The 23,348-nt window shown below is 42.6% G+C and overlaps 1 protein-coding gene across 8 annotated transcripts in view; it reads left to right on the top strand.

The window, feature by feature from the left end:
- Positions 1–1,794, top strand: part of ARHGEF28 (Rho guanine nucleotide exchange factor 28) — a 118,475-nt gene extending 116,681 nt beyond the window's left edge. For 6 of the 8 annotated variants that reach the window (XM_014965108.1, XM_014965106.1, XM_014965107.1 and 3 more), the window contains one exon: positions 701–1,794. In XM_014965108.1, coding sequence (XP_014820594.1) covers positions 701–861 — 161 coding nt within the window. In that variant the 3' untranslated portion in view covers positions 862–1,794. The remainder of the gene's footprint in view (positions 1–700) is intronic. The other 2 variants (XM_014965109.1, XM_014965113.1) reach the window with 2 other exon arrangements.
- Positions 1,795–23,348: the final 21,554 nt, after the last annotated feature.

Here is a 23,348-nt window from a genome sequence, read left to right as displayed (position 1 = left end):
GCTCAATGCTGGAAAACAAGTATTTGCAGGAGAAAATTGGAAAGATAACAAATGAAGATCCTTGTGAAATGATTTCTTAGTATCTGGGTGCAAGTGCTGTCTCCATGTCACACCTAAAGAATTGAGACAAGAATAGAGTAGGTAGTTTGTGCAAAGAAAAATGGATAAACTTGGCAGAAAAGGCTGAATGGTTATACATCTGTTACAGACTGCAAGTGCTAGTCAAGTAGACTTTTAACTGGGTTTACTGAGTTGATTCTTTTTCATCTGTAAAAAAAGGATTGTAAATAAAATTTTGTGTAATGATTGGAACTGTATTAATTTTACAATTGTATTATTAATAAAGGTACTAATTATGTGCTGTATGTTTCCCTCCAGCCTAACTCTGACAGCATTTATGCCTTTCCATTATTATGTGTCTGGTTAGTGAAGTATGGGTATAAATTTATTTTATTGTAAAATAGTGACAGTGATCATCCTTTGGATGATGGTGGACAGACTTGAACAGATTTAAGGAAATTTGGGTAAGGTGCCTCTCACCGGGCTGTAGTGTAGTTTGTAACACAGCAGTGCTTTCATTTCTAGGCAGGTGCAGCAAACCAGAATATGGTGCTAATGAAGAGGTCAGAATTTGCTCTTTACAGTGGCATAGGCATGGCAGAAGATGCACTGTCACATCTCCTTCTCTTGTGTGTTACAGATCTGAATGCGTCGCAGACCCAGGGTCCCCAGGCGAGCATTCCAAACCAGGGATCCCTCCAGCCACCACAGGTAGACATGCTACTGCTGAACCACCAGCCTGAGAGCCTGCAGGACACAGAAAGTGGAGGCAGAGTAGAGGAGAAGATTGTTTACCTCTGATGGCTTGTTTTCTAATCTCAGTAGCACTTTGGAAATGTAACTGTCCTTGCTTTTCTAAATGTCTGTAGTTGCTCTTGGTATGACCAAATGGCTTTAAGGATAGTATTTAATATTCAAAGCAAGATTTTCCCTGTAATAAATATAACAATTAAGTTATTTGGAAGCCTTTGTTTCATAATCATTAATTTATGGCATGATTTCAGATGATTTGCAAGAAGCAATGGGTAGCAGGGGATACATAACATTTTGGAATTGTAAAGATGCCACCAAGAGTTGTGAAAGCTGGTGTTGATTTTCTCTTGAGTCCTCTTTTTCAAAGGGCAAGCCAAGAGAGATGGGCCTGCTATTTGAGATTTCAGAGTATGGATCAGTAACCTTCTAACAGTTGTGATATAACATGAGAAGACAGCAATGTAAGAATGATGGCTATAGTCTTCGCTGAAATGTGCTATGTACCCTTAACTATAGGGTCATTTTCCTTATTCTCTGGTTCAGGAACTGCCCAGAAGAAGATGTTTTTTATGGTCTCAACATAATTACATAATTGTAAGTGTTTCTTCACGTCCCAAAGCTTATAATCATTTTGGTGCCACTGCCAGTTTCTGTGCAGATGCTGTAAATCAGTTTGTTATTGTTTTATAACTGTACCTCACTGCAGTAAGTGCCCTTATGTATTAAAATTTACCAGATAAAACCATCTCACTGGTCAAAAGAAAAGGGGATAAATAATAGGCTTTTAGTTAGCAGAACCCGTATGAAAATCCACTGCTTTCCCACGTAGGAACGAGCTACCTTCCTGCTTTCAGGTTCATGGAATCATTTGTTCAATGTAAGACAGTGAGAAACCAAGACATGTTTTGTGCCCTTTTGTCTTTTGGAAATATTTGTACATTTCTGTCGAATTGAATAAATATTTTGTGCCTTTCTGCAAAAGTGTAGCTTTTATTCATTGTCAGGTCCTTCAAAGAAGTTTGAAAACAGGAGGAAAAAAAAAATAAATCTCCTTGCCTAGTTTGCACTCTGCCCTGCTGCAGATGTGCCTGCTTTGCTGCAGTGCAGCCAAAGCTGTGCTCCAGGCACCTCGGCTGGAAAAAACAAGGAATTGGCAGTCGTAGCAAGGACGAGCAGCCCTCTGGACTGGCCAGGTGCTGCTTAGACTGGCTGAGGGTATCAGCAGTGGGGCAGCAGTGATCCAGCTGTGGAGCTGCTGTATCAGAGCTGCCTCACATCTGCCCAGCTCATGGGGCAGAGGAGCACAGGATTGTCCTCAGCAGTTTGTCTGGATAAGCCTCAGGCATCATATGGTGCTTGGGGCCAGCCTGGTGTTTTGCAAAATCTTTTGCAGGGTGCAGGGTTTTGGGTAGTAGGTGCTTGTCAGCAAGGGTTTCCTGATGGGGAGGATTCTCTTCTAGGTACTGGTGTGTGTTATTTGGAATATTCAAAAGCAGAGCTTTCTGAGTTGCATCTTACTGGGCTACCAGACTAGCTCTTCAGTTGGTATATTAAGCTAATGACTGGGTGACTGACCTTCTCAATGAGCAGAACCTGATCCCCGGCTGGTATTAATTGCTGTGCCAATGTTATCAGGGAAAGATTGGGCCTGCAGATGTATTTTCCAGTTTCTGCTTCCAGCCTTCAGGACTCCTGCTCACCCAACAGCAATATGTCTACTTATAAGAGAAAAACCCTTTAGAATTTCTGGAAAAGTTTTGCTGCCTGTACTTTTCACAGTTAGACGAAAATTAAAAGGGGAATCCAGCCTGTTCTAAGGGTCCTACAGTAAGAACAGTCCATAGCCTTTCTATTTTGCCAGTCAGCAATGAATTCAGGGTTGCCATCTGGGCAGCTTTTTAGCAAATTTCTGAATAGCCAGACCAGTTTCTTGGGATGCAGTATGTCCCAGGATATGTGCGTTGTCCAGGGACCCGTGGGGAACCGGGAAAAAACTGAGTAGTTTTCTCCACAATTACTCTCTCTGCATTTTATTACGCCTTTGCTGAAACATCTGGTGCTGGTTAGTGTCAAATCCAAGCTGCTGGACGGATAGCTGCTGTCCCAGCCTGGTGTGGGAATTCCTGTGTAAGCGTCTTGCCACTGGGAGAGGAAGAGAGGATACTGCTTCTCTCATCAGTTTTAATTGAAGGGCTGGGAGTTGAAAAGTGGCTGGCTGGGACTTCAGCTGTCGTGCAAATTCCTCAAGTCCCCTAACATCAGGCAGCATCTTATTTTGCTCACCTGTGTTTACAGTAAAACTTCTGGCACTCAAGGAAGGCAAAGGCAGGAAACAGGTGGCCTCTAGATTTCGGTATTTTAATTGTAGAAAATGTTTGAACTATAGGCCAGTATGGTCTCGGCAGGTGCTCTTTATAACAAGATGTATTATGCACCCTTGAACTCTGTCCATTATTTAGGCATTTCTTAATACTTAGCAGATTTAAATGCAGCCCCAATGAGACTCAGCCATTTTAGCAGGCTGCATTTTCAGTCAGTCAGGCATGTATTACTGATTTGTCTTCTTTTTTAATTAGAAAAATATATTCGGAAGTTCTCCACTTCTATTATATTGTTTTGAAATGGGCTTATTTACAAGGCCTGTTGTTTTTATTTTTAACTCATCCTATGTATTGTGTTTTCTTTTTGCCATACTTCTCAAGGCATCTTGCCTCTGAAAACTCAAAATAGAATTTAGTCATTCATTTCAGTGTTTAAATTAAAGGAGCAGTTGCTGTACCACAAATCTCCACTGTGCCAGGCTGGGCTTTCTCTTTGCTTTTTTATTTTTTAAATGTCTTCCATCATTTAACAAAGGGGGAATATCTTCACTGTAATATCTAGACTGTGTCCAGCATTTTCTACTTAATGTTGTTGTATGCTAGTAAAACTGTCATATCTAACAACTTTGAGAGATTTTTAAGGAAAACTTGCAGCAAAGCTTTTATTCAGCAAATCTATAAAAATGGTAAAGAAGGAATTAAAGAAGAGCTCAAGCTTACGGTGGGCTGGATCCAGAATCTTAAATTTATGCATTCAGTCATTTACAGAATGAGGCCAGCATACAGCAAATGCTTCACTTGGCTGCTGTTTGAGTATTAAGGTAAACAACACACTTAGCTGCATTTTAAGAGATTTTTCACAAAGCTCATCCACGTAATTTTCGAATGGCTAAATTAAATACAGATTAGACTCTCAGCAAAACTCCCCAAAGATTATTTACTAAAGTGATTAAAGAAAATATCTGTTAATGTTTGCTATGTAAGGAACATGAATCATTTTACTAAGAGTGCCCTGTGGGCTGCATTAATTTATATGCCACTCATTTAGGTTGTAAAAGCAAATAAGATTTTTCTCTGCTGCTTAGTCAAGTAGGTGCAAATTCTGTAGTAACGTGCCATAGCGCTGGTAAAATCATGTTCATGGTGTTGTTCATTCAGAGAGAAAAGAGGCTGTGCTGTGGTAAGTAGCATGTACAACTTGCTCTGACTGAATTTTGAAAGCAAAGGAGAGTTGCCAATTAGGCAGTTTTCCTTATGTATTTGATGATAAATGGTGGAATAGCGTGACTGCTCAGATACCTTCTAATGAATATTCTGTTTGAAAAGAATTCCAGCCCCAAATCCTCCCCATCCAAAGCCTTCACTGTGCCCCGTTTGTACTACAGAGGTAGACAGAACATAGGTTGTGGGGGATTACCATACTGTAACAGGTTGGATGTCTGCTCTTTGTTGTGGAATGGCAGTTGCTTTGTCACTTTTTTTGTCAAGGTAAATGGATGTATTTGTTGCTTTCGCATCCGTAGTAAAGATCTGTATGTAGAAGGAGTGCAGCACTGGCTGTGAATATTCTTGAATTTTGGTCATAAGGACAGCTACGTGTTAACCTCCAAAAAGATTTTCCTGTCCCACTTGCTGCCAGTTTCTGAGATAAGACTCTGAGGATGGCCTGAATTCAATGGCGTGAATTTTGCATAAATGTTCCCTTTGACAGGCTGATGTGAAGCTGGAGTGTTTCATTTCTTCAATTTAAAGGAAAACCTCAAAAGATAACCTTGCTGGAATTAATCTAAAGTGTTGTCATTAATTTTGCTCTGCCAAAGTGTATCAGACAATTGACTACTAGGTTTCTCATATTGAGAGACCACCAAAGACTGAGGGGATTGTGGTGGAACTTGTGAAATGGTCCAGGCATGTCATCTGGGAGTGTCAATGTTTTTCACTGACAAGTAGACCAGTGTGGCAGCAGCTCCATTTAGGCCAGTAGTTGGCTCCCAAATTCCTAGAGCACTGTGTTTCCTGCAGAAGTTTTTTCCTCTTCTCCTCACTTGCTCAGTCTCAGGCTTGAATAAGGATGTTTGCACACCTTACATGGAAGGGTTATGCCACAGGGAGGTCTGCAGAACCCACCAGATTCTGAGGCTGGGTCTTGAAATATGCTGAATGGAGAGCAGTAGGAGTGAAAAACATGAAAAAGGCAGTCTGGGTATAGAGAAGGCAGGAGGAGTGTCACCTGCCATGGGATGCTTTCTAGGCTTCTTCATGGAACAAGCTATTTTATTCAGAGAATTGTTTGTTAGACAGATAGTCTGAGAACTGGTTAGATATTTTTAAATTCAGTGCCAGATGGACCGAGGATCAGATATTTATGGAAGTGACAGTGAAGCATGCAAGTTAAAACAAAGAATTTGTCCTATGGAGGTTGCTTAACAGACCCAAGGGAACTGTCTTATCACCCTTCTATAAAACTGCCAAACCATGCCTAGAGGAGCTATGCAGAGGTGTGAACCTTCCACTAACCCAGGTTACCACTGCTAACAAAAAAGCCCTGCATGGATGACCAATCCCATGAACTGGGTGTGGCTTGTCAAGAACAGCATGAGTCCTCTGCCCTCCTGTGCCAGTGAACAAACACCTGCATTCCCTCTGTTCAGCTCATTGAGGATGCTCGGGTCCAGCTGTAGACCTACTCATGCTTGAGTAGTGCAAGAAACATAAGAAATCAGTGTTGATCCTTGTTAAAGTAAGTAATGCCTCACTTGAAATTAAAATTTTCCTCTTTTCTTACATGCACACAGTTGTCCTAGCGTTGCTGAATGTATGCTACCCATTGTAGGTCAATTATAAACTCAGCAAAACAAGCCCAATCCAGTTACAAAGGCAACCAAACAAAAATAAATAGCTACTGGCTGAGCATCTCCTGCTTTCAGTCAGTGGAGGGTAACCATTCTCATCCTCTGGAGTCTCTCTCCAGGTTTTGATGCTGTTGACTATGTGCTACTGGTGTCCATTATGTGTAGGGAGCAGTTTTTCAGAGTGACATGCTCAGATTGTCAGTGAAAAAGAAAACATCAGAAGGAGTGAAATTGCCTCTCTGCTGATGTTGCATTCCTTTACAGAGTCCCACATGACCAGATGTGGTCTGATTTTAAGCATGGGCAGGTGAACTGACAAGGTGGCACAGCCTTCATAAAGTTGTTTCCAAGTGCCTGATACTTGAGTAATATGAACACAACTTGTACCTCCATGAAGGCTGGTTAGTGTCGATGCTGCAGGTGAAAGAAGGACTTCGAGGATCCAAAGCCAAGGTATGGCCTCCTTTGAAGCACACATCAAATCAGTCATTTACCTTGAGATCTGGCAGTGCTTCCAGTGCCCTACAGACAAAAAAATCTTGCACATAGCTGTATCTATGAGTAAGAGTCCCTTCCTTCTTCCAGATGGTTTGAAGACTCTGTCCCACCATGGAAATTATGTCCTGACCTCAGCTGACCTTCATTTGATATCTAGACTACAGCCATGCAAAATGTCTGGGCAATAAGTCATGAAACTGTAGGAGATCCTGTTGCTACTGCTGAATTCTGTGGAACACGCCTTAAGCACATCAGACTACCTTCCAGTGGCTATGCAGGCTTTCTGTGGGAAGATTTATCAAGACAATTTGCCATGCCTTTAAGTCCTCAGTAAACATCTAGAGCTCCAGACTAGAGACCACGGTTGGTATTTTTCTCTGTCTGGCAGAGCAAAATTTTCTACCATCAGGTGAAACTGAGGGGTACAGGAAGCAAAACTTGCTTGTGGCTGATTCATGGATGGGGAGTGAACTCCTGGAGAAACTACAGGTGGTCACTAATGTTGCAGGTGAGCTATGAGGCATGTTCTTCTGGGCAGCTCTTAGAGGGAGTGGTGGGTGCAGGAGGAAGGGTTCTGTCTCTGGGGCTGGTAGATAGATGGCTGTCAGCTGGACAGTGCTGGCAGCTTGGTAATCCAGAAAACCTAGCTGTAGGAAGACCAAGCCATTTGGTGCCGCTGAAGCTGATGCCATGGGTCATGCTGGGAGCCAGCTGCACGTTCAGCACTGCTTCGCTGCACAGCGGAGTGGTGAGGCCGTGGGGAAGACCATGTGTTGGTCAGGTCACCCCACTGTGTGGCTCTCATCCCTCCGGTACCTATCTTGAGGTTGAACAGTTGTGTGCAGATTGTGAAAGTTGTCTTACAGCCCTGGGTACCACTATTGGCATGTAAAATGCTGTAGAAGACTGAAGACTGAAGAGTATTTCACGATACAAAGTAGTTATTGACAAAGTGTAGGACACATCAGCTGTTATACTGGAAAACTCATTTTGCACAGCAGAAATGGTTTCATTTCTAATTCTGAGTCCCGCTGTTCTCATTTGATTTACAGCATAATTCTTCAAAGAGATCATGGTAACAGGGTTGCAAGGACAATATAAGAACATTGCGTAAGACAATAAAAAAAAGGGGAAGCAGTTTAATTTATTCGTAAGGGGTTAGCCACTGCTTGTCCTGCAGGCAGGGCTGTGTTGGAGTCTCATGACCTAAAAAGTCCATGAGATGGCTGGGACTCTAACATGCTTCTTGAATATTCTGAACGTGACTAACAGACCATGATTTATAGACACCAAACTCAAAATATTCTTCTTTTTTGGAAACTGGGAGCTCAGAACATCTGGGCAACTGAAATTCCTCAGAATGCAGTCCTTCCATCTATAATTTCAATTAAATATAACTCAGTTAGTGCTCACCACTTAATTTCCTGATTGCCTTCTGATAAGCAGAATCATCTCCCTAAATGTTGCTGAGATGTTCCCAAACTATTATTTCTGCAACTTCTGTCAGTGATTCTGGGGTAATTACAGAGATGGGCCAGAACATAAAGGAGATCTCAACGCCGTCCGATATTTGGAACACGCAGACCTGAATCCAAGCTTGAAAGACTCAGACAAAATGCTTCATTTCAACACAATGTTTTCTTAACTCAGATTATGAGCTGTGAGACAAAGTGATACGGACTCAAAAATAAGTGACTGAGGAAATAAATGGCACAAGAAATAGTGGAAACCACTTCCTCTGTACAGTATTCAGGGAGTCACTGCTGAAAAAGTCCATATATGCATTCTATAAAATTACATTATTATAACAATAATTTGTTATTATTTGATTGAGGGTTTTGTTAACTGGGGTTTAGTATATAATTAAATTACTGAGTAGCTCTAGTGCTGAAAGCAAATCTGAATATGATGGACTGGGTTTAATATGGCACAAGAATTTACAGCCAGGTAGCAGGAAAGATTATCTCCATCTATGAAAGGGATTTCATGGACTGAGGATTTGCAACTGGGAGAGGAGTGTGAGATTGCACTGTCTGGTTGGGTTGGAGCTGTTAAACTCTTCTAGAGGTGCCAGGTCTTGCTTCTAGGTCCATCACTACACCATGATCCTCAACTCCCAGCACAAAACTAGGATGCTCTGGGCCCTTTCCAGCAGGCATCTGGCCAGGGCTCATCTCCCCAAGGGCAGAGGTGTGAGCATGTGGGGATCCAGCCCACAGGCCTGGTCCATGGTGATGAGGACGGTTTCCCCATGCTTCCAGTGTCCCCTCTATGTTAAATGGGGGATTTATTCTGTATTGCAGACTAGCTGTGCACTACACATATCACACAAGCAGTTTCTCATATATTTGATGTTCTCTGTTGCCATTTCAGCTACTGTTAAAAGTAATTTCACAAGGATATGGAGTCATGCCTTCTGAAATGCAACATCTCTGTGAAAATTCAAAATTCATTTATATTTTTACAAAACCACAAGGGTCAAGTATGGTTATAATAACTAACAACATGTGTGTTGATTAATCTTCAAAGCAAGTTTTACCTTTAGAGGTCCATAATTTACTCAGTAAATATTGTTCCTCTTACTTCAAAAGGAAGCAATAATTAGATTATCCCTGGACTCAGATTAACATTTAATTTATACATACCTTCAGAGCAACATAGTTGTCTGCATACAATAGCAAAAGTATTCTTTCCAACTCTGTGTGTACACTGTCAGTGTTTGAGGCTGTAATTTAATACCCAGAGGAAAGATATGGCAGTGTACGAGATGCAAACACTCAGAGGTTTTCCAAGCCAACATACTCTCCATCCTGTCACTGGTGCATGGTCCCTTCTGAAGTCACTTGTCATTCTGGAGGGCCTTGGTTTTGGTTTGGGTTTTTTTCTTGTTTTGTTTTTTACACAGGAATAATCTGTAGGTTTACGGGATGATAACTGCTGGGTGTCATTCTGGCCCCATGCAGCACTCTACTCCAGACCTACCAAGGGACCCTGGCTTGGGGCTGCAAGGGTCCTTTGCCAACCCATTCCCACAGCCGTCCCTGGGGAAGGGGCTTGCTGGAGATGTGTGATGTGTAAAGCAGCAGATACAGGTCATGCTTCCCTTTTTGAGGCTGGCCTAAGACATTTTATCTGAACAGCCTCCCAGTGCTATGCTGGGTATGGAAGAGAATGGGCTGACAATGGGTTGCTCCTGGCCAAAGGCCGTCAGGACCGCCTTCACTGGGGAAGCTGAGATGAGCTTATTCTTCCTGGGAAGCAGGGAAGATCCTGCCTGATCCTGCTGCCTGGCTGGCAGAGCAGCCTGACACCATCGTGGTGAAGGCATCCAGTTTGGTGCCTCATTCAAGGTAGATAGAGAGGGTGAGCCGAAAACTGAGAAGGGCTGTCCCTTGCCCACCCAACAACTAAAATAAGCAGCTCTCCCATTAGCTGTAACAGCTGCTGTTACTCCAGCCTCCATTAAGATTTAAATAATGGGGATCACACCTTGCCAAAACACGTGCTTAGAGCCTAAGCCGATAAGATAGCAGGACTAGAGAGATAGGAAATACACCAAGGAAATACCTTTTAGCTATTGATGTTTTCATAATTGCTCTTATAGTATGAGTTGCAGGCGCAGCACTGCAAAATACTCCTATTCATTTTCTGAAGCCCAAGAGTTTCTTTTAAACAGAAAAAAAGTGATAATAGGCTTCTTGCTAGGCTTTGAATAAAAGTGTGTCTGCTTTAATGTGACTTAGCTTAAATGCCATTATCCATTTTAATGAGGTAATGCACGAGGAGGGGTCAAGTAGAGCAAGGACTCGTTCTGTTCCCATCAACACTGACGCTACATTGCTAACACAGAAGTAATTCTGTGGCCATAATTTGAATAAAATATGTAGTGTAAGATGCTCTATTGAATATTCCAAGTCAGGGGAGTCTGTTGAGCATCGTTGCCATGGGGACCATGAGAAGGTTGGATTAATTAAGGCCTGAGCAGATGCTGTGGAGTGTGTGGTGTCATTTGTGCTTTCTGCTTGTAATTAATGTGTATGTGTGGGGATGAGAAACAAGGGAACAGAGAGATACCCACCTTAATTTGTGTGTGATGGCTTTTCAGGTAAAATAAATGATTAGTATACAAAAAGTGATGCCTCTACACGTGCTAAAAATACAGATTAAAAAAGAAAGAAAACAAGGACTATCAAATCAGCATCTAGCTGGGTCATCATGTTTCACATGAAAATGCCAGAATCAAAGACTCAAGCTTGCCTCCTTGTTCCTACAAAGTTCAGGAATTCAGAAGAGCCGGTTCACCCGTGAGATAGATTAAGATTAAGGAGTAGCATTTAATGTTAGCCTAGAAAGCTCAAACATATCCTAGCTTTTGGGGGCATTTATATGCATACATAAATTTATGCATGCAAAGAGAGAGGGATTAGCTTAGACACACGCATGTGTATGTAAAGTTTAGGCCGCCTTGCTTTTTTACTGAAGTCTGTTGGGTACCACTGAGCTCTAAGGAAGCACTGAAACGTCATTTCAAACCTCTTTCATCTCCCTGTGCTCAATGACCATTTGCTCTATTGCTATAGCAGGGCTTGAGATCTGTAAGAACACGTTAAATTCTTTCCTCTTTGCCTAGCTGTGAAGTAGTTCTCTACTGGTGCATCAGCACATGTCCTGAGCTTCACAGGGAAGGTTTTTTGGGCATAACGGACCACACATAGGAGCAGCACCCTCCAAAGGGTGAGGTGGTTGTGATGGTGGGCATCTGCCTTTCCACCACTGCTCCTGTTCTCCCTCCATGTTCACCTGGGAAGGTGGACAGTCACAAATTTTCAAAGCCTCATCCAAAAGCAAGAAGGAGTATAATAGTCATAGGCTATCCCATGGGAAAATGATTACCTGGACTTTGTCTTTTGAGCCTTTAGGAAGTGAGAATACTGTACTCTGGAGCAGCCGTGGTTGATTTGTGAATAACTACTTGCATTGGGACTGCAGCTGCTTGAAAAAGAACTGCAAAAAGTGCTCACAGTATTTTCTAGGAGTATTTAATTGAAAAGAAATCAGCTTCTCAGAACTGCACACATTTTCTCCAGGAAAAGTCTTCACAGTGTTTCCAAGTGAAATTTTGCAAAAGCCCAACAGCTCCATGTTCTAAGAGGACAAGTGTCCAGCATTTCTTGATTAGAGAATGTGTTCCTACCACTCCTACTAGTAAGACAAAATTAGGCATTTTCATCTAAAGAAGTAGAGGGCAAGAGCAAGGATATCAATTTGCTGAGAGTTATTTAATAGCATTTCTCCTGCACAATTCTCATCCTGGATCCTTTTTTTAAAAATTATTTTCTAAGCACTTTTGGCAAAATTTCATACTCAAGTCTGCTGCTCGTATAACAATCACGTACTTGAAATACTTATTTTTTTAGATAGAATTATTTGTAGTGTAAAAGTCTCTGAATCATCTGTGTGACTGAGGAATGAAAAGTGATGGATGTTTTTTTCCAGATTGTGAGAAATAACAGCCAGTCTAATGAATGCTGAAGCATGTCTCTTTCCCAGGTGCTCAATCCTCTCTTTCTCTCTCCAATTTGCCTGTTAAATCTACTGCATTTTCCGCTCATTTCTTAATATTCAAGGATTATCTCATATGCTCTCTTGGGAAATGTGGCTTCCTTAGGTTATGGAAATAATTAGAAAAGATTACAGCCTACTTTTTGAATGAGTCTAGATTTATTTCTGTTTTTCTTGTTGCTAATGAGAGGCTTGCTTGTTCTTACTTTGATTTAGAAAACATTTTTGCAGAAAGAAAAGTACAATCTAATCCACAATGTGAAAAAATAAATCTTTGAAAGCTGAAAAATCAACAGAAACGGCTGAATGGTTTTGATAAAATGAATATGCTTAAATTAAACATAGATAACTTTTTAAATAGAAAGGACTGAAATAAACTGGAGGCGTTGATTCAGCTACCAAGTCACTAGGAGAAGTCAGAATTTTAATGAACCATCAAGCAGCAGTGTCCCCAGATTTGTGATAAAACTCAGACGAATTTAGTTCAAGTAAATTTACTCTTGCATGCACCGCAATCCTGAACCTTTAAGCAAATGAAACCTGTACTATTTCTGTCAGTACGTGTAGACTTGTCTCTTTAGACAAGAGCATACTTTCCTAATATATTACTCCAAACTTTCCTTATATAAATAGTTTCTGAACACTTTTATTTAATTACCAGCTACTTGATTTCAATGGCAATTTAGATGCTTTCTCGGTTTTAGGTAAATGCCCAAATACCATTTTGCCCCTTCTCCCAGCTCCTTGGCTCTGGCAGTTTGTATGCTGATCTTACAGCTATTTGCCATCTTTTTCTGTCAAGAACCATTTTTTCTTTTCATTAGTAATACACAGTGTAATGTTGCTATGTTTTTATAATATTTACATGAAAGCCTTCCTACAATTCCATATTAGATCGCCTTCACATACTGTTCTCTATTCCTGGCCTTCAAATTAATCTTTATTTTCCCTGAGGTCTTTAATTTTCTGTCTTCCTTAATGAAATGATAACTGAATGCTAACTCTTAAAACGATCTTTTGTATCTGAAGGTTTTTGAAATATGCCTACACCAACCAACACTATTAAGAGCCTCCAGCTAAGTATAAATCAACTAGCTGGGACACTAGACAAAATGTAGGTGTGACAGCCTCAAGCCCCACATGTGCTAAATCCCTTGGCAGGGAGAAAGACCTGTGCTGAATGCCATACATCTGTGTCTGAAGTGTTTGTGGTATCCAAGATAACTTGTTGAAATAGAACTTGGACATTGTTAAGGCATTTTCCGTGTCAAAAAGCCCAGGGCTTCCTCAGAAGTTGTTTGGTACTAAAACTATTGAATAGGGCAGGGCTAGGCATTTATGTTCTGTGTATTTATGCCTTAATTTCTTATTACTGAATTTATGACTTGGCTTCTTTAGCAAGGCTTTCGATAAGGCTTCCTCTTTAACTCCTGGAACCAAATTGGGCAAGATATTTGTCAATAAAGGTAAGTTCAAAGTCTTGCATCGGTGCTGGAGTAACACTAGACAGCAGCACAGGCTGGAATCTGGGGGACCCAAGGGGTCTGGAGACCCAGAAAGAAGTGTTGGGCCCCAGTGGACTAGTTGACCTATGTCGGCAATGTACCGTTGCAGTGGAGAAGGCAGAGCTGCAAATTCAGCAGTGTGAGCAAAAGCATAGCCAGCAGGTCGAGGGAAGCAATGATTTCCCTCCATTGGGTACTTGTGAGGCTATTTCAAGGATACTGCCTCCAGCTTGGGGATCCAGTACAAGGCAGCTACTGGAACCTGGAGTTTGGGTGTCCAGAGGACGGAGTGGATGCCATACAAGGAAAGTCTGAGGCAACCATGATGGCTTAGACCATGAAAGAGAGAGCTGAGCCAGTATCTTACTGATGCCTTCGCCTGCCTAGTGGGGGATATAGAGGAGGTGGAGCCAGACTTCTGTCAGAGTTGCCCAGTGAAAGCACAGAAGGCAGCAGAAGCAATTAGCAGCAAGGGGAATTCCTACTGCATCTAAAGGAAAAATTCTTCACATTGGTGGGGGGGAGGAACACATTCTTGGACAAGTTCTGCAGAGAGGCTGTAGCATCTCCATCCTTGGATATTTTAAAAATCTATCTAGCCAAGACCCTGAACAACATGGCTTAACCTGGAGTTAGGCCTGCTTTGAGAAGGAGGTTGGACCAGTCACTTCTAGAGATCTCCTTCAACTTCAGTTACTCTCTGATTTTGTGTGAATTACTATTAAATCTGTCCCGTCCCATCCCGTCTACCAGTGTATAAAAGCTTTATTGTCTGCTTTTCTCTACTAGAGCCTTGATGCTTCATTTGGGTTTTACCATCTCCTTCATTCTGATTCTGATTTAGAAGGCATATAACAGATATTTACTGCTGTGAACAGATAAGTCTCTACTCTTTGTTCGAATTCCATATGCTGCAATTACACAGAATTATTGTCTATCAATACAATTCTAGCGGTCACCATTCTTTATCCTGATTTTATTACATACTCACTGCTCTCTGTAGGGGATGATATGTAACTGTGTTACCTTAAGTATAGCGCTGAAAAGGCATTTTGCTCCTCCAGATTGTTTGTTTTGTTTCACCTTCAATTTAGCTGATGTTCTGCAGGTGCTAGGTTCAGGAGATGGGCTGGAATATTTTTTCTTAAAATATTCTTCTTGGACTGAAGAACACAAGCCTTGGCTTCATGTGCTGTCTAGAAATAATACCTAAGGCAACCGAGGATCTGAAACATGATAAACATCAGTCCACATTGTTTCAGTTGTTTATCAAAGCTGCAGAATAAAACCTTAGCTAACATAGAACTGCTGCTGAAAACCTGTGATCTGAAAAGGTATTTTTGCGCACCAGCTATGATACATACTCAAAGCAATTTGTGTCTCTTTTTTGTCATTTAAATCCTACTAATTATTTTTAAAACACAGAGGACTGAATTTCAAGTTCTTTCACTTGTACTGATGTGTAGATTGAGGTTATGCTGGGTTTTCTTTAAGCTTCTTAAGAAAACCATTGAAATGAAGGGGGAGAGTTGTATTGGCTTTAATGGGCCAGGACAAATGCCCTTGTGAGCGTTTGGGAAAGGTGCCAGCCAGACATGCAGATGTCCCTTTATTTACCAGGGACAGAAGCAGTGCAAAAGCCATTGCCAGACCACAGCATGTCACCCGTGGGGGTGACAATGAGGGTAGGAGTGTTTTGTCCTTCTTCCATTGACCTCGGTGGGGCTGGCCGGGACTGCCACCTGCAGCCATGGCATCTGCCTCCCAGAAGTGGCACTGAGATCCCCAGATCCAATCCGGAGCTGGCAGAATCGTGATATTTAATGACCAGCCAGCAGCATGTGAGGCATTTCTTTCTCAAGGAGGTTAAAGCGTTTGGCAGCCACTGCTGGGACTGGTTCAGGAAGGCAGAGCCTGAGAGCTGCATCTAGCACCACGCAGCAAAAGAAATGCCAAATCTTCCACGCTGAGTGTTAAGACAGATTCTGGGGAGAAATTTTTCAGACTCCTCCTGCAACAGTGTGCACTGGGATTTAGCACATGGTCATTAGGAGATGCTGCTAAGGGTCAGGGCATGCCAGCGAAGACTAGCATTTGAGTACTGCATTGTTCTTAGCTGATGGTTTAAGGATAGGCTGTAGGAATGGATGAGGCTGATGAGTAAATAATAGCAGAAAAGAGATAATGAGCTTTCTGACAGCCTGAGAGCAGTTAGTAACATTTCTTGGAAAATCACATCACTCCTCATATTCCTTGGTATGAAGTGCAGGATGTCAGGGCTGCGGTGACCTGGGATGGTGTGTTATTTTATATTTTCAATATGTTTTGTCTCATTAATCATGAAAACTTGGGGGGTTTTTTTTGAGCTTTGCTAAAGGAATGAGCAAAGGCTAGGGGGGTGTCTCTGGCGTCTGTCACATCTAAGGATGATGAGGATTTGTTCATTTTCTTAAATGTCACCACTTCTTTTGATATTCTGGTATGAGGATCTGAGTGACTTTCCCTGTTGACAGCCAGGAAAAATTATTTGGAAAACAAAAGCTAATGACAAATGTCCGGACGACATAGCTTCATGCCTCTCCCCTCCAAGCCCAAGTGGACTAAAAATGTGAGAAAGGGAGAAAGATGGGAAACTGGCGGGCTGTCTGGGTGCTAGAGGGAAACAAGGGACCTCATGGTTTCAGTCCTTCTGTGGCTGCAGAAGGGCAGGAAGGGAGGTGTCTGCCTCAGTCCTGCCTCATCCTGACCATTCCTCTTGCGACCCTTTTCCCACCACCAGTGCTCTCTGCCTGCAGGAAATAGGGGATAGGATCAATCCCCCTCCAGGCTGCAGGATTACCTGTATGTCTCGCTGCAGAGCCAAACTGGGTGCAACTGCAGGAGCAAGGGAAGCTCATTTTCCATTTCCATCAGCAGCACCCACGGCTGATCTCAGAGGTCTGGCCATATTCATCGTATGGCCATGCAAACAAGCCTTCACAAGCACAGAGCCACTGGGAGGCTATGAATGCTCTATGCTAGAAAAGCAAGAGCCCAGGAAAGTTAAAATGGAGTTCCTGGGGCCACTGAATGGCTAACAGCCAGGAATTCTTCTACATGGATTTCCCAAGACTCTCCTATCTGCCTGATCACAGCCCAGCTCTTTGGCTTGCCAGACTGCAGCAATTTTTCAGGAAGAACAGAGATAAGGTACGCTCTGGGAAACGATGAATTGAAAGTCCAGACTGAGGAAGTGCAGCTGTGTCCTTTCACAAAAACAGGTGCATTTTACTAATATAGAGGGAATACATATAAACAAGCAAAAAAAATCAGAGAAAAAGCAGGCCTGCAGCCAACATCAAACCTTCTGTACCTCCACCAGCTGCAAGGGTTTTAACCTGCTATTTGCAGGAGAGACCTGATGCTTCTGACTATAACTGCTCATTGCTCTGCTAATTCAGATCAGCATTGGACTGGGTCAGCTGGCCCTGCTGGCAGAGAGGGGGCATGAAAATTCAGATATATTGTTCTATCTATCTATCTATCTATCTATCTACCTACCTACCTACCTACCTATCAATGTCTAAAGACATCTGTATTTGCTTGTCTGACCATATTTCACTGAGCAGCTGCGGGACTAGAGTCTTGATTATGCTGCTGTAAGCCTGTAACTGTATCTTTGACCTCAATGATTTCATGCCCATCTACATTTCTGGAGTTGAGATTTTTCTCCCACTATTTTGCCACTTCTCAAGCTACCTTCTGTCAGTCCATGTGGACGACATGAAGTAGTAGACTAGTATCTCTGCTGTGCTGCTCTCCCTTAGTAGGATATTGTTTAGGGAATCTATCTCAGGCTGCAGGAAAAAAAACCCCAACGATAATTGTTTCTGTTACAGCAGTTCTTAGATTTGTTGCCTTTGAACTGTGTCTGGAAACAAATACCTTTCTTCTTTACCTTCCTCTTGGGACTGTCAGTAGATCTGCTTTCAGGTGGTTTAATGAGAAACAAGCCTCTGTCCACAATGTTTAAGGAACATGATTAATTGCTTGAGTCGACTATGCCCCCATTTAATACCTCAAAAAGCAGCAGTCAGGGGCAGGACTGTGCTCTTTCAGCAGTGGGACTGTTCCTGAGCACAAAAAATGCCCAAACCTAATGTTTATCATTGGCCAAAACAGATGTCTTAACTACTGTTCAGTAAGGCAAGACTTGTTTCTCAACTAGTCACCTGAACTTTCCTGACACCTTAAATATACCATATGGATTGCCCCCCCCCCCCCCCCCCCCCCCTGCCCCAAGCTCTAAGCTGAGACACTGCAAACAGACAACTACTGCCCTGTTTGGGTCCCACCCTCAGGACCTTCTTTTGCAGATTTGCCACTTGGACGTTTCTCTGCCTTGCAGACAGGGGTTTGTGGCTGCATATCGAGTGCCCAGGTGTGCCCGGTGCTTTGCAGCAACCTAGACACAAGGGAGTGAAAAGCAGCTTAAAAATCCTTCTCTGTTCGCACAGAGAAGAGATGGGGTCCTTGGCTCTTCCAGCTCAGCTGAAAGGCAGGAAGGGCTAGAAGTCTATATGGATTCAGGGACAAGCTGAGTAAGCTCATGGTCCTTGATCACCAGGACGTGAGTCTGTGTTTCTGCTCAGGACTGGAACCCCCTGACCGTGGGATCATTTCTGTTTGCTTGGCACAGCCCTACAAACAAGCACCATGGCAGCAAAGAAGCCTAGCACTTGTGTGCAGTCCTCACCAGGGTGACTTAAGAGGGAAAAAAATTGTGGAAATTGCAAACTGTAATTTGAAAAGCTTATGGCCTTCAGGGAATCTCTTTTGTTACTGTTGCTTTTTTTGTTTGTTTGCTTTGTTTTGTTTTAATTTTAATATTTATTTATTTTCTTGAGATCCCTGAGGTGGAGGAGATCCTGTGAGAACCTTAGGAAGGGTCCTCAATAATTCAGAGGCCTCTTTCCTCTGGGAATCAACTCCCCTCAATCCATAGCAAAGATTTTCCACACACTGGGAGTTGAGTCAAAAGTTCTGGGATGCACTGGCAGGGCTTGCACATTTTCTGACCGGTCTCCTCGCAGTGTGCATGCTTATCCTGCACCTTGGCATTTTCTTTCCATATGGGTGAGCGCTCTTTGAATCCATTTATCAGTTTTCCCCACCTCATGACAACATGGCAAAACAGCTTAGTGTTCGCATTCTATTGCTGGAGTAGAAAATGAATGGCCAGTTATGATGCTGCTGGGTTAAAACTGTGGCCTCAGATTGTCAGCAGAAACGTTGTCACACATTTCCTCGGGAGACAAATCTGTGCCATTGCCTGTAAGGGAGTGGTAACACTCTGAGCTGGTCCAGTCAGCTACTGTTTTGCAAACCAGCTTCCAGCCCCTTAAGCCAGACAAGATTTGTTCCAGCCCAAGAAAGTTAAGTGTCACTCTCTGTGCTACTTTGGGAGCTGGGACTGAATCAGCTTTCCAAGAACTCCCAAATGAGGTGGGTAAATTGGGAAAATGGTAATCCCCCCTGGAAAAATTGGAGAGATACAGATTTAGGGCAAAAATCTCTGTTTAGTGGTCTGTGCATGGTTAAATCATCATAAGGGACCAGGACATGAGTCTTTACTTTTATTGTAACTCTGTTTAGTTTTCCTATGGCCCGTCTGAAGTAATTTAGTTGTTGTCACCACACTTATTCTGCTTCAGGAAAAAATCTGCAAAGATTTGCTGTTATTCACATTCAACTACTGGATGGACAGCATAATATGGTGCTTAAAATGAATCATCTTGGCCAGCTTGAATTGGGGAAATGGGCTGAAAAGGGGGCTACTGAAAGGGCAACATTTTCTCTGTTGCCAGTACTGGTGCATACTGCCATGAAAAAGCAGGGATTGTTATGAGGTAAGAGGGAGAGAAAAAACCCAGGCTTTGTGTCTAAGGGAAAGGTGTGGCCAACATACTATGTGTGTTTCAGTTGTGCTGGAATAACTGACCATCTTGTCTTATTGCGTGGTATTTTGAAGTTGGAAATTATATTGCAGTGCTACTGAAGCAGGCATTAAGCTGTTCAGAGCCAGCTACAATGTTTGCTTCATCCACGGGGCATTCATTAAGACTTGGGCCTGCAGCAGTGATTCTTGGATAATTGTATCTGATTCATTCACCTGCTTCTATCATACAGAGTTATTTATTCTTTTGGGAAGAGTGAGCTCTGACTGTAAAACATGTCACATCAGATCAGTAAGGTTTTACATTAATTCTCTTCTTTCATTGCATATGGACTACAGAAGGCTCAGAAATCAAATCCATGAATATATATATTATTTCTTTATGAATTATATCCCCTGTAAATGCTATGGCATGCTTACAAAGCTTTGATTACTCATCCCACCCCGAGCTGAGAAACTGCTGATCCCCGCAGAGAAAAGGAAAGACTTTGAAGTCTACCAACATTGGCATGTCACAGAGTGAATGAACCTGAAAGAGAAGTGCAAGCCCTTACTTCTGATACAGTAGAAAGCTGGCAAGTTCCTACAGATTTTTACTCCCGGATGACATCAGTTTCTCTCTGGCAACTTGCAGCTTGTCTAGCACTGCAGGGTAAATATAGCCATGCCATGAAGTGCTAGGACTGAGAGCGTCTTCCCATCTTCCCATTCTTAATCCAGGAAATCAGCAAACTGCAGAGCAGATGATGTGTGAACCTGTAAGGGCAGATCTGCAACAGTGTGCATTGGCATAACTCCCGTATAGTGGAGACAGGAGTTATGCTGATTTACACCCTTTGAGACTCTAGCCCAAGGTAATGGCATGTTCCCTTCTTACTTCAATAGGAGCAGGCACTTGTGTTGAGAGCAAGGCTTCCTTCCACTAGAGGAAAAACACAGCTGGAACGTGAAGTCCAGGGCAGAGAAGCATCAAAAGCTGCCTCAACAGCAGCAGTTAGATTTAGACACTGTGCACACTTTTAATGTTCCTGAGAGCCAGGTTTCAGATGTGTAAATGCATTTTTTGTCTGATGCCAAGAAAACAGATGTGAGAGTTGTTTCCTAACAGCCACAGGCAGTGTCACATGACTAATTCAGCATCTCCCAAAACTTGGTGCCTGCCTAGGCGTGTGATGGAAAGGTGGGAGGAAATTGTCTGGGTACGTACATTTCTTGTGGTAAGGCAAATTTCGGTCGGTGAAGCCCATGACTAACAAATACCAAGCACTCAAGATCTCAAATTATAAAATCACAACACCTTGAGACCTGCTGATAAGCTTTGACAAATCTCATAAAACTTGGATTGAAAAGGAGCATTACAGGGCTCAGAAAGAAAATTTCATGGTGGCCAATAGGTGTGTATCTTAGATGTTCTGTTTTGGTATTAAGCCACAGCAAAATCCCTCTTATAGAGTAAGTACTTTCTGCCATTCTAACCAGTCTAAATAGCAGAGCTAAAATTAAGTAACCAAGCTCTCTCTGCAGGTTATTCTCTGTTTTGTAATTGCCCTGAAACTGATGTGAGAGTATCTGATGGTACCGCCGGCTGGCACAGAGCTGCGGGAGAACAAACTACCTCATAGACCATTAAACTAAATTTTTACATTTTAAGAAAGCATCTTAACAGTAATGGTGGAACTAGAACATCCTCCTCTGATTCCCTTGTAATTTGTCATCCCTTAATTGCCCAGCGAGGTACATCCTTCAGGGAATGCTCCTGCTGCCTTGTCAACTTTCTGCAGTACCTTGTACAGCTCTGATATTGGCTGCCTTCTTGTTTCTCCATGCCTCTTATCTCTGAGTAGCTCTAGCTAGGAACATAAATTGAACCCAGCTCTGCGATGTTGTCTGAGCCATATCTGTGCTGCAGAACTACGTCCTCCAGTCCAAGCTAAAATTTTGGCCAGACCTCTTTAAAACTCCATTTTTTCATGGTATCCTGCAAAGACATGACAGCTGTTGGGTTTCCAGTGGGCCACAAACAGAGAATGGGATGTTGACCAGCACTGTCCTCTTGTTTGTCCATAGCCAGCGCCTATTTCATGGCTTGTCTCCGCTAGCTGTGCACACCAAGTGGCTCTAGTATCAGGATTGCAACTTACAAGTGCTACAATAACACAAATAAAATATAACCATAGAGTAATATTAATAATGCAGTTGAAGTGTGTGTACCTAATTTGTATGTCAAACTCATACTGAGAAAGTTTGTTGATTTATATTTGTGTAAGAGAAGTGACTTTTCTCTGAAACTCATTCCTGAAAAGCCTAGTCTATACAGAGTGTTATATTATGCTCACAGGCATAAGAACAAAAATATTTCACCTTAATGCAAGAGTGAAATTAAATGCTTTCCCTTTGCCCCTTTTCGTTTTGCAATAAAAAAATGAGATCTATATTCACAAATGAAAAATACACCCGATATGATCCAGCAGATCATCCTTTATAAATGTTTTTGGTCTCATTAAAAAAATATCCACAGAAATAGCTAATTAAAATATTGCAGTGGCATAATTTAATTCTTTTTATTTATTTACCTTTCAGTTATATCAGTTAAGCTATGTAAGTTCCACTCAAGGTGCAAATGAAAAGGCAGGCTCAGAAATCCCACCCCTGTCTAGAGTCTGGACATGGGTGGGATTTTTAGCCTGCCAGTTAATATGCCAGGACTGCTGTGGGAATTTGGTGAGCCCCTTTATACAACTGGTGGGTCCTGACAGGAACAATGAGACTTTTGCCACAGGAATTGCTGTACTTGTCACCTAAGTAGCCTGCACAGACAGGTAAGCTGGGCCAGGACTGCACCAAGCCAGAGGTGATGGCATGAACTCTGTCATCAATGAAGGGCTTTTGCCAAAGCTGGGGAGAAGTGGCCCTTCCTGTTGTCTGAAGGACTGGAGGAAAGGAAAAATTCACAACCTCAAAACAAAGAGAGGCAACCTAAAAAAATGTCACTGGGAGGGACAGAGGAGGAGCTAGACACATCGGCAGGTGTGGGCTTGGTGATCATTCAAACTTGGCTTAGGGTATCACTCCAACCTGTAGAAGTCATGTAGAGTCACAGGGATCTCTGACTCCTCTCTGAGGAGAGGGGATTTTACACTTAAGGGGTAGCTATGACATCTGATCTCTTGTGTCTTATTTTGTAAGGAAACAACAGTGTCCTTACATGGTCTCTGCAAAGACTATTTATATCCACATGTCTGCTTGGTCCTCTCTGTCCAAGGCTTCAAAAAGATATTTTGTAGGACACAGATTCAGCCTTTTGGGAGAGCATGCGCTTACACTCAGAAGCCAGGACTCCACCTAAGGAACAGAGAAGAGGAAAGAGGCTGCTGGGCAAATGTTACACTGTGGTCATAAACCAGAGACATCAGGGTTAAAAGGCAGGCACCCAGACATGTGCTAGACCCCAGACGCCCGTAGACCCCCTGGGAAACAGGGATTGGATCTCCTAGGGGTTGGGTAGCTAGGTGATGAGCATTACGGATGTTGGGATAGATGCCATCACAGCTGCATTGTTCCTTAGTCATTACCAGTCTCGCTTATAAAAGTGGCTTCTTCAGGAGCATGCACAGGTTTACCCCATTTAAATAAGCAAACTGGCATTTGAAAGCAATTGTAGATACTTGTGCTCTTGCCCTGCCACAGCATTGTGTACCCAGCGGTAGATTAATGTGCACAAGCCAAATGGTCACTTGTGAAGAAACAGTCTGTGCTGCTGTTCAGCAGCTGTCATCAGTTAGTGGTATCTTGCAAGAGATGAGAGACCGAAAAGCAAGGCTCGGCAAAAGAGAGAGGTGAATGTGGCCTTACCTTCCTCCAT

This window comes from Calidris pugnax, unplaced genomic scaffold (assembly GCF_001431845.1).
Source record: "Calidris pugnax isolate Ruff unplaced genomic scaffold, ASM143184v1 scaffold273, whole genome shotgun sequence".
In the NCBI taxonomy this organism is placed as follows: Eukaryota; Metazoa; Chordata; class Aves; order Charadriiformes; family Scolopacidae; genus Calidris; species Calidris pugnax.
Note: the sequence above shows the minus strand (reverse complement) of the source record. Positions and strands in the feature narration are given on the sequence as shown.